The sequence below is a fragment of the Poecilia reticulata genome, chromosome 18, assembly GCF_904066995.2.
Source record: "Poecilia reticulata chromosome 18, P_reticulata-male-v2, whole genome shotgun sequence".
In the NCBI taxonomy this organism is placed as follows: Eukaryota; Metazoa; Chordata; class Actinopteri; order Cyprinodontiformes; family Poeciliidae; genus Poecilia; species Poecilia reticulata.
In genome coordinates, this window is record NC_088847.1 from 2,716,908 (window position 1) to 2,728,572 (window position 11,665).

Genomic DNA, 11,665 nt, shown 5'->3' on the forward strand with positions numbered 1-11,665 from the left:
GGAGGAGCCCAGTGGTCCCGTGTGTTTTGCTGTGAAAGTGACTTAGTGCTTGCTTAACATAGATTGTGTGGGATAAGACTTCTTCCTGCACAGTGCGTGGTAAAGTTGTGCAGATTGGGCATGATACATTTCATTGCTTAAGTTTATTCCATGAACTCTTTATGGATCACAGTTTTAAAGCTTTGTATTTGGGTCCTCAGCCAATTGCACATAGAGAATAAAACAGCAGAAGAAATGCAGACAGGGGATAAATCCTGGGATACATCAGAGGCAACAGGACTTTTTGGATGGGAGGTTTTGGAGGCAGATGGATCAGTGTCTGAAAAAAAGAGTGAACTCTCCTTATCAGCAAATGCAGATGAGACTTCTGGATTAGTAAAGGCCCTTGTTGGTGTTTTCCACAAAGGGTAAGTTTAAGATTAGTCTAAAACCACAATTAATAGCATGAATTATAGAATTTTTGATTGTTGAGATTCCAGAATTTAAAAATGTAATATTACACCCACTTTCAATTTTTTTCCTGCCTTTTCTTATAGTTTAATGACAATTAAAAACTGGGTCCAATTTAGGATGAAATGTAAATTTATATTGAACTTTTTTTTCTGAACTTGTACAATGACTTACATGTTCAATACTCAGTGCCCATTCATTCTTTACAGTTATGAAACAGTAGCATCCATCCTGGGCCCATCTAGCTCTGCCGTAGCAGACGTTGACCCCCCACTCGCTGTTCCTTCTGTGTGCCTAAAGGAAAAGACGTTAACTCCTTCTGCTCCTTCTGCTGAGTTTTGGCCACATTTCCCTGACAGCAGGTCTCCTCCACTAAAGACAGATGACAATTCTGAGGACATTCACACTAAACAAGAATATCCAATAAGTGTGGAACCGTACATGTGGGACTTGGTGGATGATCAGTCAGTCTCTTCGCTGTCAACTGCTGGCATTGAGGACACCCTTTTTGATTCAAGTATGAATCGATTTCCACTGGCAGAGGAGGACAACAAGGGTGTAAGAGAAGGTAGTGAAGGAACAGATGAACGTGAGTTACCTCTGAATCAGGAACATTCAAAGGAAACATTTCTGACTGAACAGAACTCTGTTCAAACATCAAAGTACATGGAAAGTTTGCTATCAAAAGATCAGGCTTGTGTGGAAGAAGATGGTTTGAAAATTATGTTGTTCTCTCCTCATTCAGAGAAAGGGTGAGTGATAGTCGATTGTTTTTTGATTGCATGGTGTGTGACTTAAGCTTAGTAATATATCTTATATTGTGATGTGAATAACCATATGCCAATCAGAAATTAGTGAGGGTCAAAGATCGTAAAAGGTCATTGCTGCCTTCATGTCTTGAGTAATACTGTATTCTTTGTACTATTTTTTCATCTCTGAAACTAAATTAAATCATAAAAATAATCACTTAATTGTTGAAGAATCTTTTAAGAATACAACTAAACTTTGGTCTCTTCTAACCAAGACGTGCATCACACAGCAGCTGATTCTGAAGATTCTGTCTTCTCTTTTCTCTAAGCCCGACACAAACGAGTTCAAAAGAACTGTCTGCAACTCCTCTTCAGCCTACAGACAGTAATGAACAAAGACATGCAGAATTTGATTTACCCTTGGACCAATCAGCGTGTGATCAAGACAATAATCCACTGTTACCACAACCTGACATTGCTGGTCCTCAACAAGACAAAAAGCCAGTGATTCCACCTGAACTGAAAGAAAGTGATCAAGAGATATGCATAGCTCCAAGAAGGCCAAACAGAAGGAGGGATCATGTGTTTCATAAGCCTGTTCCAGGAGTTGTTCTCTCTGCCTGTGAGAATTCTCTACAGACAGACACTGTCCAGTCCAGCTGCACAAAACCTCACATTCTTTCTGCGTTGGACAATAAAGCACAATGCAACACAGTTCTTTCACAAAACACACAGAAGAAAGAAACAGTAACGGAACCTTCTCTAATGACTGGTTTGTTTCAGAGTCCACCTTTACAAACAGAAACAGTGCTAGTTTGCTCAAAGGACACAGAACATCCCTCTAGTGCTCCGGACCGGCCTAACGAAGACAGCACAGCCGGAGTTCAGGCCTCTTTTAATACAACGCTTTCTTTGGACGCAAAAGAAGTGAAAACCCTTCCCCCTGTTCCAGAGCCAGACGTATTCCATGATGAGCATGCTGCCCCTCTTTCAATCATCAAGAAGATTAATCTTCCAAAGCGAGTTAGAAAAGCTGGCAGATTCTGTACTTACAAAGACATTACTGCAGGAGATGATTCACATCAAGTTTACCAGCTGCCATTAGCTTGTAGCACATTTGTTGATATATCCAACACTACAAACCAAAAGGCAGAAGATTTAATGTTTAAAAATCCTGTTCCAAAGCCTCGTGGAAGAAAACATGTCAGTGGCTCCAGCTCAGACAAGTGTACTGCTGCAGTAGGTGCATCTCAGGAAGCCCATGGCAGAGAAGCACTGACAGCAGGGAGAAGCAGTCTGCTGAATATTCCTTCCAGACCTGAAGACTTACCACAAGCTGAAGATTGTTTTGATCTTGCATTAAGAAGAACCAGAATTACATTTGAGCAAAGCACTCATGCTGTGTATGGTGATACTTCAGAAAAATCACCAGGACCCTCATGTCTACCTGTACCCAAAGAAAGAAGGAAACACTCCAGTGATGCACTCCTACAGGACTCAAAAACTGCTTCTCCTTCAGACAACGTTGCAGATGCTAAAGCAGTCCCAGAAAATAAGAAATCAACGTCGTCTGTTCTATTCTGTCAAGTCCAGAACGACCTTAGAAACACTGATTTACCACCCGCAAGCAATTTATCTTCCATAAAAATGGACTTATCTCAGACAAACTCAGATGAAACATATGGCCTGAAAGCAGAGGAAGGTTCAACATCTCTTAACTTGAAATCTGATGGAGGTTCAGTTACAGTCCAGGGCGAAGAAGAAGTTCTGTTGCAGTTGGAGAGGGATGTGCTAGAAGCAATGGATGAAGTCTTTACTCAGACACAGTCCATAGAGGATACTGAAGAGGTTCAGGATGAAATTCTGCAAGATTGGACCTTTACAGATGAATCACTTGTTACAAAAACCTTACAGAATGATGAGAAAGTAGATTCAGAGAAGGAGAACATCACAAAGGTCCTCGAAGGAGAGGTCAATAGGTCTGGGACTGTCACCGTTTCTTCCTCTCAGGATGACTGGCTGCATGTAGAGCATACAAAAGAAAGCAAGCTTATGGAAATAGACACGGGAAGGGAAGTGAGAGATGAAGAGTTGGACTCTGTGTCTGTAGATGTAGCTGCTGGTTGTTCAAAGAATCCAAGGTAAGATTAGTCAACAAGCTTTAAACTATTGCAGGATGCACTCAACTAATATTTGTTTTAAGTTTTCAGTGTGCGTAAAATTATTTTTGAAAGGTTCTGATTACCTTTTTAAACATATGTTTGATTTTTTTTAGCAGCATTAAAGGTAATAAGTAACAGGTGCATTTGTGTTCTGTTGTGGTTTTGTTAGGTCGTCAGGGCAGCCCGTACCTGTTCCTCGTGGCAAGAAGCGCTTGAGTGGTTCCTCTCTAAATGGCACCAAGTCACAAGCTGAAACCCTTCAACAAGCCTGTGAGCCGACAACGCCTCAGAAAAGACCTGCAGAGGGCGCTCCTTCTGTAGAGGTGAGGAAGCTGAATGCTGCTTCTTCATGTTTGGTTCTGGTTCTGGATGCAGAGCAGAACCAGGAGACCTGAGTGGTCTGGAAGGCTGATACAATAACAGCAGATCTTTATTGCATTGTCGTCCTAAGCCCTTCAAGGATTTATAAACCAACAGTATTTTAAAGTCTATTCTCTCAGTGAACAGTCTGTAGAACTGGGTGATGTGCTCTATCTTCCTGGTTTTAGTTAGAACACCAGCAGCAGCGTTCTGGATCAGCTGCAGCTGGAGGATTGATCTTTTAGTCAGACCTGAGAAGACGCTGTTGCAGTAATCAGTGCGACTAAAGATAAACCCATAGATGAGTTTCTCTTAAACTTAATGAGACTGCCTTAATCGGAGGCAGAAGTTCCCTGGCAGATCTGTTCTACGACTCGCCCCTTTCTGCTGCCCAGAGCAGCTGGCCATACAGCTCAAATCAAAAACCACCACTGATTATACTTGATAGTTTCAGTTCTGTGCCAAGTTGAATTTCTGAATTTCTTTTTGATTTGTGTGTTGTAGACTACCCTCGGTAGTCCCAGCTTAGTGACCTCCAGTCGGTCTCTGCTGGAGTGGTGTCAGGATGTCACTCAGGGTCACAAGGGAGTGAAGATCACCAACTTCAGCACCTCCTGGAGGAATGGCCTGGCCTTCTGTGCTATCCTGCATCACTTCCACCCTGGAAAGATGTAAGAAACACCTGCCATACAAAATGCTCCATACTACAAACTGCTAGTCAACATTTCTCTGTCCGTTTGTCGTTTTCTAGAAATTTTGAAATGCTGAACCCGTATGACATCAAGACCAACAACAAACAGGTTCAAGACATTTTATTCATTTTCCAAACTGGTCTGACTGTTATTTGGTCAATCATAATAAAAGTTATTATAATTATCCAACTGTCTTCTGTCACACATTTCAGGCTTTTGATGGTTTTGCTGAACTTGGGATTTCCAGACTGATCGAGCCTTCAGATATGGTCATGCTCGCGGTTCCTGACCGCCTTATTGTCATGACCTACCTCAACCAAATACGAACCCACTTCACCGGCCAGGAGCTCAGTGTGCTTCACGTAGATAAAAACAGCAGTGAGTCTAGTTATGCGGTATCAGGGAAGCAGGATGCCCAGGAGGACCCAGAGGCAACTGTTCGCTACTGCGCCCAGAAACTCCAGGAGAAAGGTCTCAGTCTTGAGTTTATTGGGAGTGGAAGCCCTGCAGAAGGTGAAACCAAAAGCAGCGATGAGATGGCTGCTCCTCCTCGGTCCAAACGGCTGCAGAATGCTGGAGCAGGAGGAGCTTCCAGCTCTCCGTCTCCTGTGGCACCACCACGGTCTCATAATCTACCCAAGTCAGGCTTCTCCCGAGTGAAAGATGCTGATCTGCTCAAGAAGCGCAGATCACAGAAGAAGAGTGGCTCAATTGATGATGGAGATATATTAGTGGTACGATGCTTTTTGTGGTATTTTTGTTCATGTTTAACCTCCTTCTTATTTACCGATGACTAAAATACAAGGATCTTGTTTCTGTTTCTCTAGGCTGCAACAGAGCAAGACAAAAAGAACTCAGAGACTGGTAGATGTTTTTTTAGGTTTATTCTCCTTTTTGTGGTCCTCATGTACATTTTAAATGATCATATTTATTTATTTGTTTTTACTTTCTGCAGAAAGAACAGAGTTTGTAGTTGAAGAAGAGAGACCAGAAGGTCAGGTGAGTTGGTTTGATGGAACTGACAAATGACTTTACTAGTGATAACTCCTAAAGGAGACATTTACTCTTTCTGTTTCGCAACTGTGCATATTTAGAATCATATTAATATATTTTTGTTAATATATCTAGGACACAAGCCAGTATGTGTTGCATCAGATGGAAGCGCTAGAAGCCGAACAAAACCACATTGACAACAGAGCAGGCGTGGTGGAGCAGAAACTCAGGCAGTTAATGGAAACAGGTAAAGTACTGTATGCCTTGATGGTCAACACATTTAAAGCTAAATGTTAAGTCTAACATTTAGATTTTATGGAACTGACATAAAATCTAAATGATTGGACAGAAAGTCCAAACTGTTTGGACTGATGTCCAATGAGTGTGTAGTTTTGTTTTTAACAGATTGGATTGAAATTGTTACAGTCCTGCTTACTTATGAGTAAGCAGGATTGAAACCTGCTTACTCATAAGTTAAAACCCTAGAGATGACAGAGGGTTCACTTACTTTTTTACCATGACTGATATAGTAAATTGCAATTAAAAGTAAATAATTCACTCTTATAAAGGTCCTTAGAATCATATCTTTATCCTGCAGATAAAGTAACTTTTTCTTATTCATTCAGGGAAAAAACACATGAGAACATCACATATAGTCATGTGACGTTCAGTCATGTTGATTTTGGGGACGACCTCAAGAAATATCATATTTAACTGCCTGGTCAACTCCATGGCTACAGACCTGAACAGAGGAGAAAACATTCTCCACTGACTTAATGTTGTCAGTTGACACTATAAATAAAGATGGAAGGACTGTGATGTTATGCTCTGATGCCTTATTACAGACCATAAAACTAATTAACTATTAAACTTAAAATCATACCTAATCAGTTCTCAGTTTACAGAGGCCAACGTTTCTTCTTTGATAGTTGGTTGTAGCTCAGTTGGACCAAAGATGAGCTTCAGTTTATAAATGTCCAATAGGTCACAAAGTCTTCACTTTGTCACTAGATTCTTCTGCCACATTGGTATTGATCCCTGAACTGTTGGTTTCAAGTGAAAATGAGCAGATCTGCTCACTACTTATCAAAACAAGCCACCTTGTTGCTGCTCCTGCTGGGAAAAATGGCCTCCATGTGAGAGCTCCACTCACCAGGAACATCTCCAGGACTTCTGGGAAAACATTTTGTGGTCAGATGAGATAAAACTGTAACTTTCTGAGACATGTCTGAACTGTTACATCTGATGTAAAAATAAACAGCATTTCTAAATAAATAAAAGGGGAGGGGTCATCATACTGACAATGAAACATAGTGGTGGGAGTTTGTTGGTCTGGGGCATTGCTGCTTCAGAAACTGGACATCTTCAGGGAATTGATGGGATCCTGAAGGAGATTCTACTGGATTATTGGGTGTGAAAACGAACTGAGTGCTCAGTCCTTCTGATTACCTCCAGTCTGACTTGCAGGTACGTTATGATGGACAGTCTGGGATTTACTGTCTTTCCGATGTATGGCACATGAAGAGGCAGGGCATCATAACACTTTCAAAGTGTATTATAACAGTAGCTGCTGGTAATGTTTTGTTTCTGCAGGCAGTGACAAGGTGGAGGAGGAGAGGCTGATCCAGGAGTGGTTCACTCTGGTTAACAAGAAGAACGCTTTAATCCGAAGGCAGGACCATGTGCAGCTGCTGTGAGTCGGGCGCCATGATGCTGCATTCCCCTGGCAGAGCAACATGGCCGAGTTCTGTCATGTAAAACATGTTTCATTATCAACAGGCTGGAGGAACAAGACCTGGAAAGGAGGTTTGAGCTGTTAACCAAAGAGCTGAGAGACATGATGGCAATTGAAGGTACATCTATTTATCTAATGCAGAATTCATCACAACCTCATGTCTTTAGGGCTGGGCGTCTTCTGCTCTATTTTCTTCATCAACTACCTGCTTTTATTTTGAAAATAATAGAGAGCCAGAAGACCCAGGCCCACAACCACAGAGAGCAGCTCCTGCTGCAGGATCTGGTGTCTCTGGTCAACCAGAGGGATGAGCTGGTTCACAATATTGATGCCAAAGAAAGAGGGTAAGACAAACCCACCTCGCTGTTCTACCACGACCTGGAACCAAACACCTTGGAGCTTTTCTCAGGAAGAGATTGTAACAATGGGATTTATTCTAGACAAAGTGCACACCTTCTCAAGAATATTCTGAAAACAAACTTATCCCAGTTCCTTAGAAGGCCTGAGCTCAGTCCTGTTAACAACATATGGATTAAGCTTCAAAACCAGCTCTGTGCCAAAACAAAACAAAAAAACCCCAACAGTTTAAACAAACCAGAAAGAGGTGTTTAGGCCAGGATGTGATTGATCTCTGTTCTTGTTTTCAGAGCTGAGGAAGAGGATGAGCGTCTGAACCGTGGCCTTGAGCAGCGAAGAAGGAAGTATGCCAAGGAGCAGAAAGAAAAGTGTCTCATTCAGTGAGGAAAGCAAAAGAGGAAAGTTCAGGACAAAATCAAGAATGAGGAAGTTAAGTCATCCAGATTGCTATTTTAGGTCAGAAAACTGATCCAATCTTGTTGTTAACACAAGAAAGCACTGAAACTGTGAACTTACTGTGCAGGTTCTGCTGACACTAAGAAAGTCCAGAACAGCAGTTTCGTTCTGAGGCAAAAACAAGCTACAGTATGTTGGAAGTATGTTGGATCTCTAGATAAACTGATAGTTTTAAAACATACTGTTTATTATTTATCTTATTGAACAAAAAAAACAGGTGATCTGGAACTAGTGCTCAATTTCCCAAAGTCATTTCATCTGAAGGGAATTGTGCTATTTGAGATGAAATTTTAGATAAAATGTATTTGGAATATCAGGAATGTAAGGGTGTGACCAGAACAGCACATGGACATCAGGGACAGCTGCAGGGTCACAGATGTTTAGGTGACACTGCTCACTTATATTTTAAAGCCATTTCTTTTTATTTTTTTCACTGCTGAAGTTACTGAAGTGAAACGTAGTACCAATGTTTGATTTACTACTAAATAGAAATGTAAAAGCCATAAAAAAATGTCTCCAAAGTCTTGAGCACATTATTTACTTTGGCAGAAACAGAATTGCCACTTGTATTGTTTTAAAGTGTGGAAAACAGTTGCTTGCCTTTGCTCTGAAAAATGTTACTCTGTTTGTGTTGTAGGTTAAGGAAATATGAACCATTTCTGAAACCAGACGCTTTTAATACTTTTAAAAGTATTGTATTTGCAGTTTTTATGACCTGTGACTAGCTCCAGTTTGTTTAAAGGATTGCTCCTGGAGGTTTGTTTTTAAGAATTTAATGTGAAATTTGCACTATTGGAAATACAAAAGAGCTGAATGCATCACTTGTGAGTTTGTGTTTGTGCGTGTGTTTGTGTGTGTGTGTGTGTGTGTGCGTGTGCGCGTGTGCGTGTGCGTGTGTGTGCGTGTGTGTGTGTGTTAAGCTGTACTCACTGTTCCAACACATTTGAACTCCAGCTGATTCCAGCTCAGCTCCATCTGAAATGACTGCTTGTTGCCCCACTTTCAGTATTCGTTTCACTGATCCAGCCAGGATTCAGCCAGTGGGTGTGACTGATTCAGCTGTCAGTGAACTTCCTCACAAAACGTTGTGCAAACAGAAGGACTAAGTTGGATTGGAGGTAGGGTGTCAGGATTCTGCTGCCAGTCTTCTTGCAATCAAACAGCTTTCCTCCCATGTTAGAAACCTTCCTACAGTTCTGAACTGGAGGAAGTGATTCTAGGATGAATCAAATAAATAATCATCAAGCCCACAGATATGGATCAGTTCAAGTCTCCAACCTCAACTGTTTCAAAATTAGCAGCTCTCTTCCATAAACCCAGAACGACCCGTTTTCTTATGGTTTACCTGAAACGGCGAGGTTTCTCACACCCCTTCTCTGCCTAGATGAAAGGTCATGACTTACATTTTATTTTAAAAAATGTCCATCAATCATCATTTGTTGCCTCAGATCATGACAGAACACTGAGGGCCAAAATTTGAACGTTTATCATCAGTAGGAAGGACTCACCTGACTGCTTCATTACAAAAAAATCCACCTAACTCTGCTGCCACACACACATGTTAATGTTCCTCTACAGGATGAATGATGGCTTCCAGTGCTGTGATCTGCTGCTGCTGGTGAAGAGGTTCGGTTTCAGCAGCATTATGACGTCAGCTGACTATAAGAACATGCTGAATGACCAGGTTATGGACTTTTTTCTTCCCTGATGACTCATGGATATTCCAACATGAAACTGTCAGCATTCATCAGGCTCAGGTTGTGAAAGCCCAGTGCAGACTGCATGAGGCATCATGGATTAGTCAGCGGAGCCTGGACATCAACCCCACTGAGAACCTTTAGGATGTGCTGGAGAAGGATCTCGACAGCGGTCAGACTCTACCATCTCCAATACAAGATCCTGGCAAAAAATGAATGCAGCACTGGGTGGAAATAAATCTGGTGACGTTGCAGAACCTTATCGAAACAATGCCACAGTGCAAAAACACAAAATCTTTTACTTTTGGTTTAGTATCTGGTGAAAATATCTTTGTATACTTGAAATAGGACTAAACTAACTTACAATTAACTTTTCAGCCAGATAAAGGATTTTGTTTTAAGTCAGTAATAGCTTAATATTGATGAAACAGTACTAGTTTTACTAGCAGATTGTTTTTCACTTATAACATGAGGAAAATGTCTAAAGTGACTAATAGTTTTTACTTTTTTAGTTTTGTCTAATTTCAAGTGTATTGAGATATTTGCACTAGAAACTAGACAAAAATACATGCTAAGAGTTTGTGTGTTTGCAGTGTGTGTGTCGTGATAAAAGCTGAAGTGGATCCAACAGATTTTGCAGGGTGTTGCCTTATTGTTGGTGGAACATTTTTTATGTCAGTGCACACTTAAAGAGCACACTGTTCAGAGTGCTTTTCAGCTTGTCATAATCTTTGCTCAAATAGGGATATTTGGAGAAATCACAACTCAGACTTAAGAAACTGGTAGAAATGGAAACCATAAGGAGGAAGTACACTAATATGGCATTCCATGTCATATTGACATATGACACCGAGATCATCGCTGTCTTTTTCCCAGCTGAGCAACACTGCAGGAGCCGCAACACATCACCACTAGCAGTGGTTTTGTTACTCTTGGTTATTCTTTTATTCCCTTCATGGAAACAAGAAGCAACATGTTTACCATCAAAAGTAGGTGTGTGGGGTTTTTATGTTTTTGCAACTCTTCCAAATGAATAAGTCCAATCAGACAGATGCCACTTGTAAAACACACGTGTTTCTTACTGAAAAAAACAAAACAAATCTTAACACACCTGGGTGCCAAGTTGATTTTTTTATATAACTAGCACCCTTTTTCATATTAAAATAAATTGCAGTGGCTTTTACTATTTATAAGTATACAACAGAAAGAGGAAATGAAAATGCAAGTTGCCAAACTCTGGAAGGCAAGATAAGAGTTCTTGGAGCTCAGAGAGGAATTCACAAGAAATTAAGAAGAAAATTCCTCTTAGAGCAACAATGAAGAAACTTAATACCAAAAAACACCCTTGTCCCTAGTGGGGTCAGGAGAGGTGCTGGTGCCTATGTCCAGTGAACAAGAGGCGGGGTCACCCTGGACCAGTCGCAGGGCAACACAGAGACAGACAGGACAAACAACCACACACACACACACACACACCTAGGGAGAATTTAAAGAGACCAATTAACCTAACAGTCATGTTTCTGAACTGTGGGAGGAAGCCAGAGTACCTGGAGAGAATCCACCATCCACAGGGAGAACATGCAAACTCCATGCAGAAAGACCCCGGGTTGGGAATCGAACCCAGAACCTTCTTGCTGCAAGGCAACAGCTCTACCAACTTCGCCCCCTTCATATTTATAAAATTACAATAATAAACCTTTACTGTGTGTAAAAAAAACTTATGACAGTTGCTTTTTGGTAAAAAAGAAAAGGAATATTGTTGATCGTCTTTTTGTGTTTTTTGTAACAAAAAATGCATGATAAAAAATGTATTATCTTGAGTTGAATTGATAAATCAGATTGTTTCATCATACAAAATAGATTTTGGATTTCAAATTCAAGTCAGCTGCTTTATTTTCTGTGTTTAGAATTGTCTTTGATTTATAATAACTGGAAAACAGATAAATTCTAGTCTGCATCACATCTTTTTATTACTTCTTATTTTGATAATAAAATGTGCTGTTTCATCTTTATT

The 11,665-nt window shown here is 40.7% G+C and overlaps 1 protein-coding gene across 5 annotated transcripts in view; it reads left to right on the top strand.

Moving 5' to 3' along the window:
• ehbp1l1a (EH domain binding protein 1-like 1a) overlaps positions 1-8,772 on the top strand; it is a 44,684-nt gene extending 35,912 nt beyond the window's left edge. For 4 of the 5 annotated variants that reach the window (XM_017310564.2, XM_081599797.1, XM_017310565.2 and 1 more), the window contains 14 exons: positions 201-407; positions 660-1,202; positions 1,529-3,340; positions 3,531-3,684; positions 4,226-4,392; positions 4,473-4,521; positions 4,626-5,147; positions 5,241-5,277; positions 5,369-5,412; positions 5,542-5,653; positions 7,000-7,099; positions 7,186-7,259; positions 7,371-7,485; positions 7,789-8,772. In XM_017310564.2, coding sequence (XP_017166053.2) covers positions 201-407; positions 660-1,202; positions 1,529-3,340; positions 3,531-3,684; positions 4,226-4,392; positions 4,473-4,521; positions 4,626-5,147; positions 5,241-5,277; positions 5,369-5,412; positions 5,542-5,653; positions 7,000-7,099; positions 7,186-7,259; positions 7,371-7,485; positions 7,789-7,882 — 4,030 coding nt within the window. In that variant the 3' untranslated portion in view covers positions 7,883-8,772. The remainder of the gene's footprint in view (positions 1-200; positions 408-659; positions 1,203-1,528; positions 3,341-3,530; positions 3,685-4,225; positions 4,393-4,472; positions 4,522-4,625; positions 5,148-5,240; positions 5,278-5,368; positions 5,413-5,541; positions 5,654-6,999; positions 7,100-7,185; positions 7,260-7,370; positions 7,486-7,788) is intronic. The other variant, XM_008435077.3, reaches the window with a different exon arrangement.
• Positions 8,773-11,665: the final 2,893 nt, after the last annotated feature.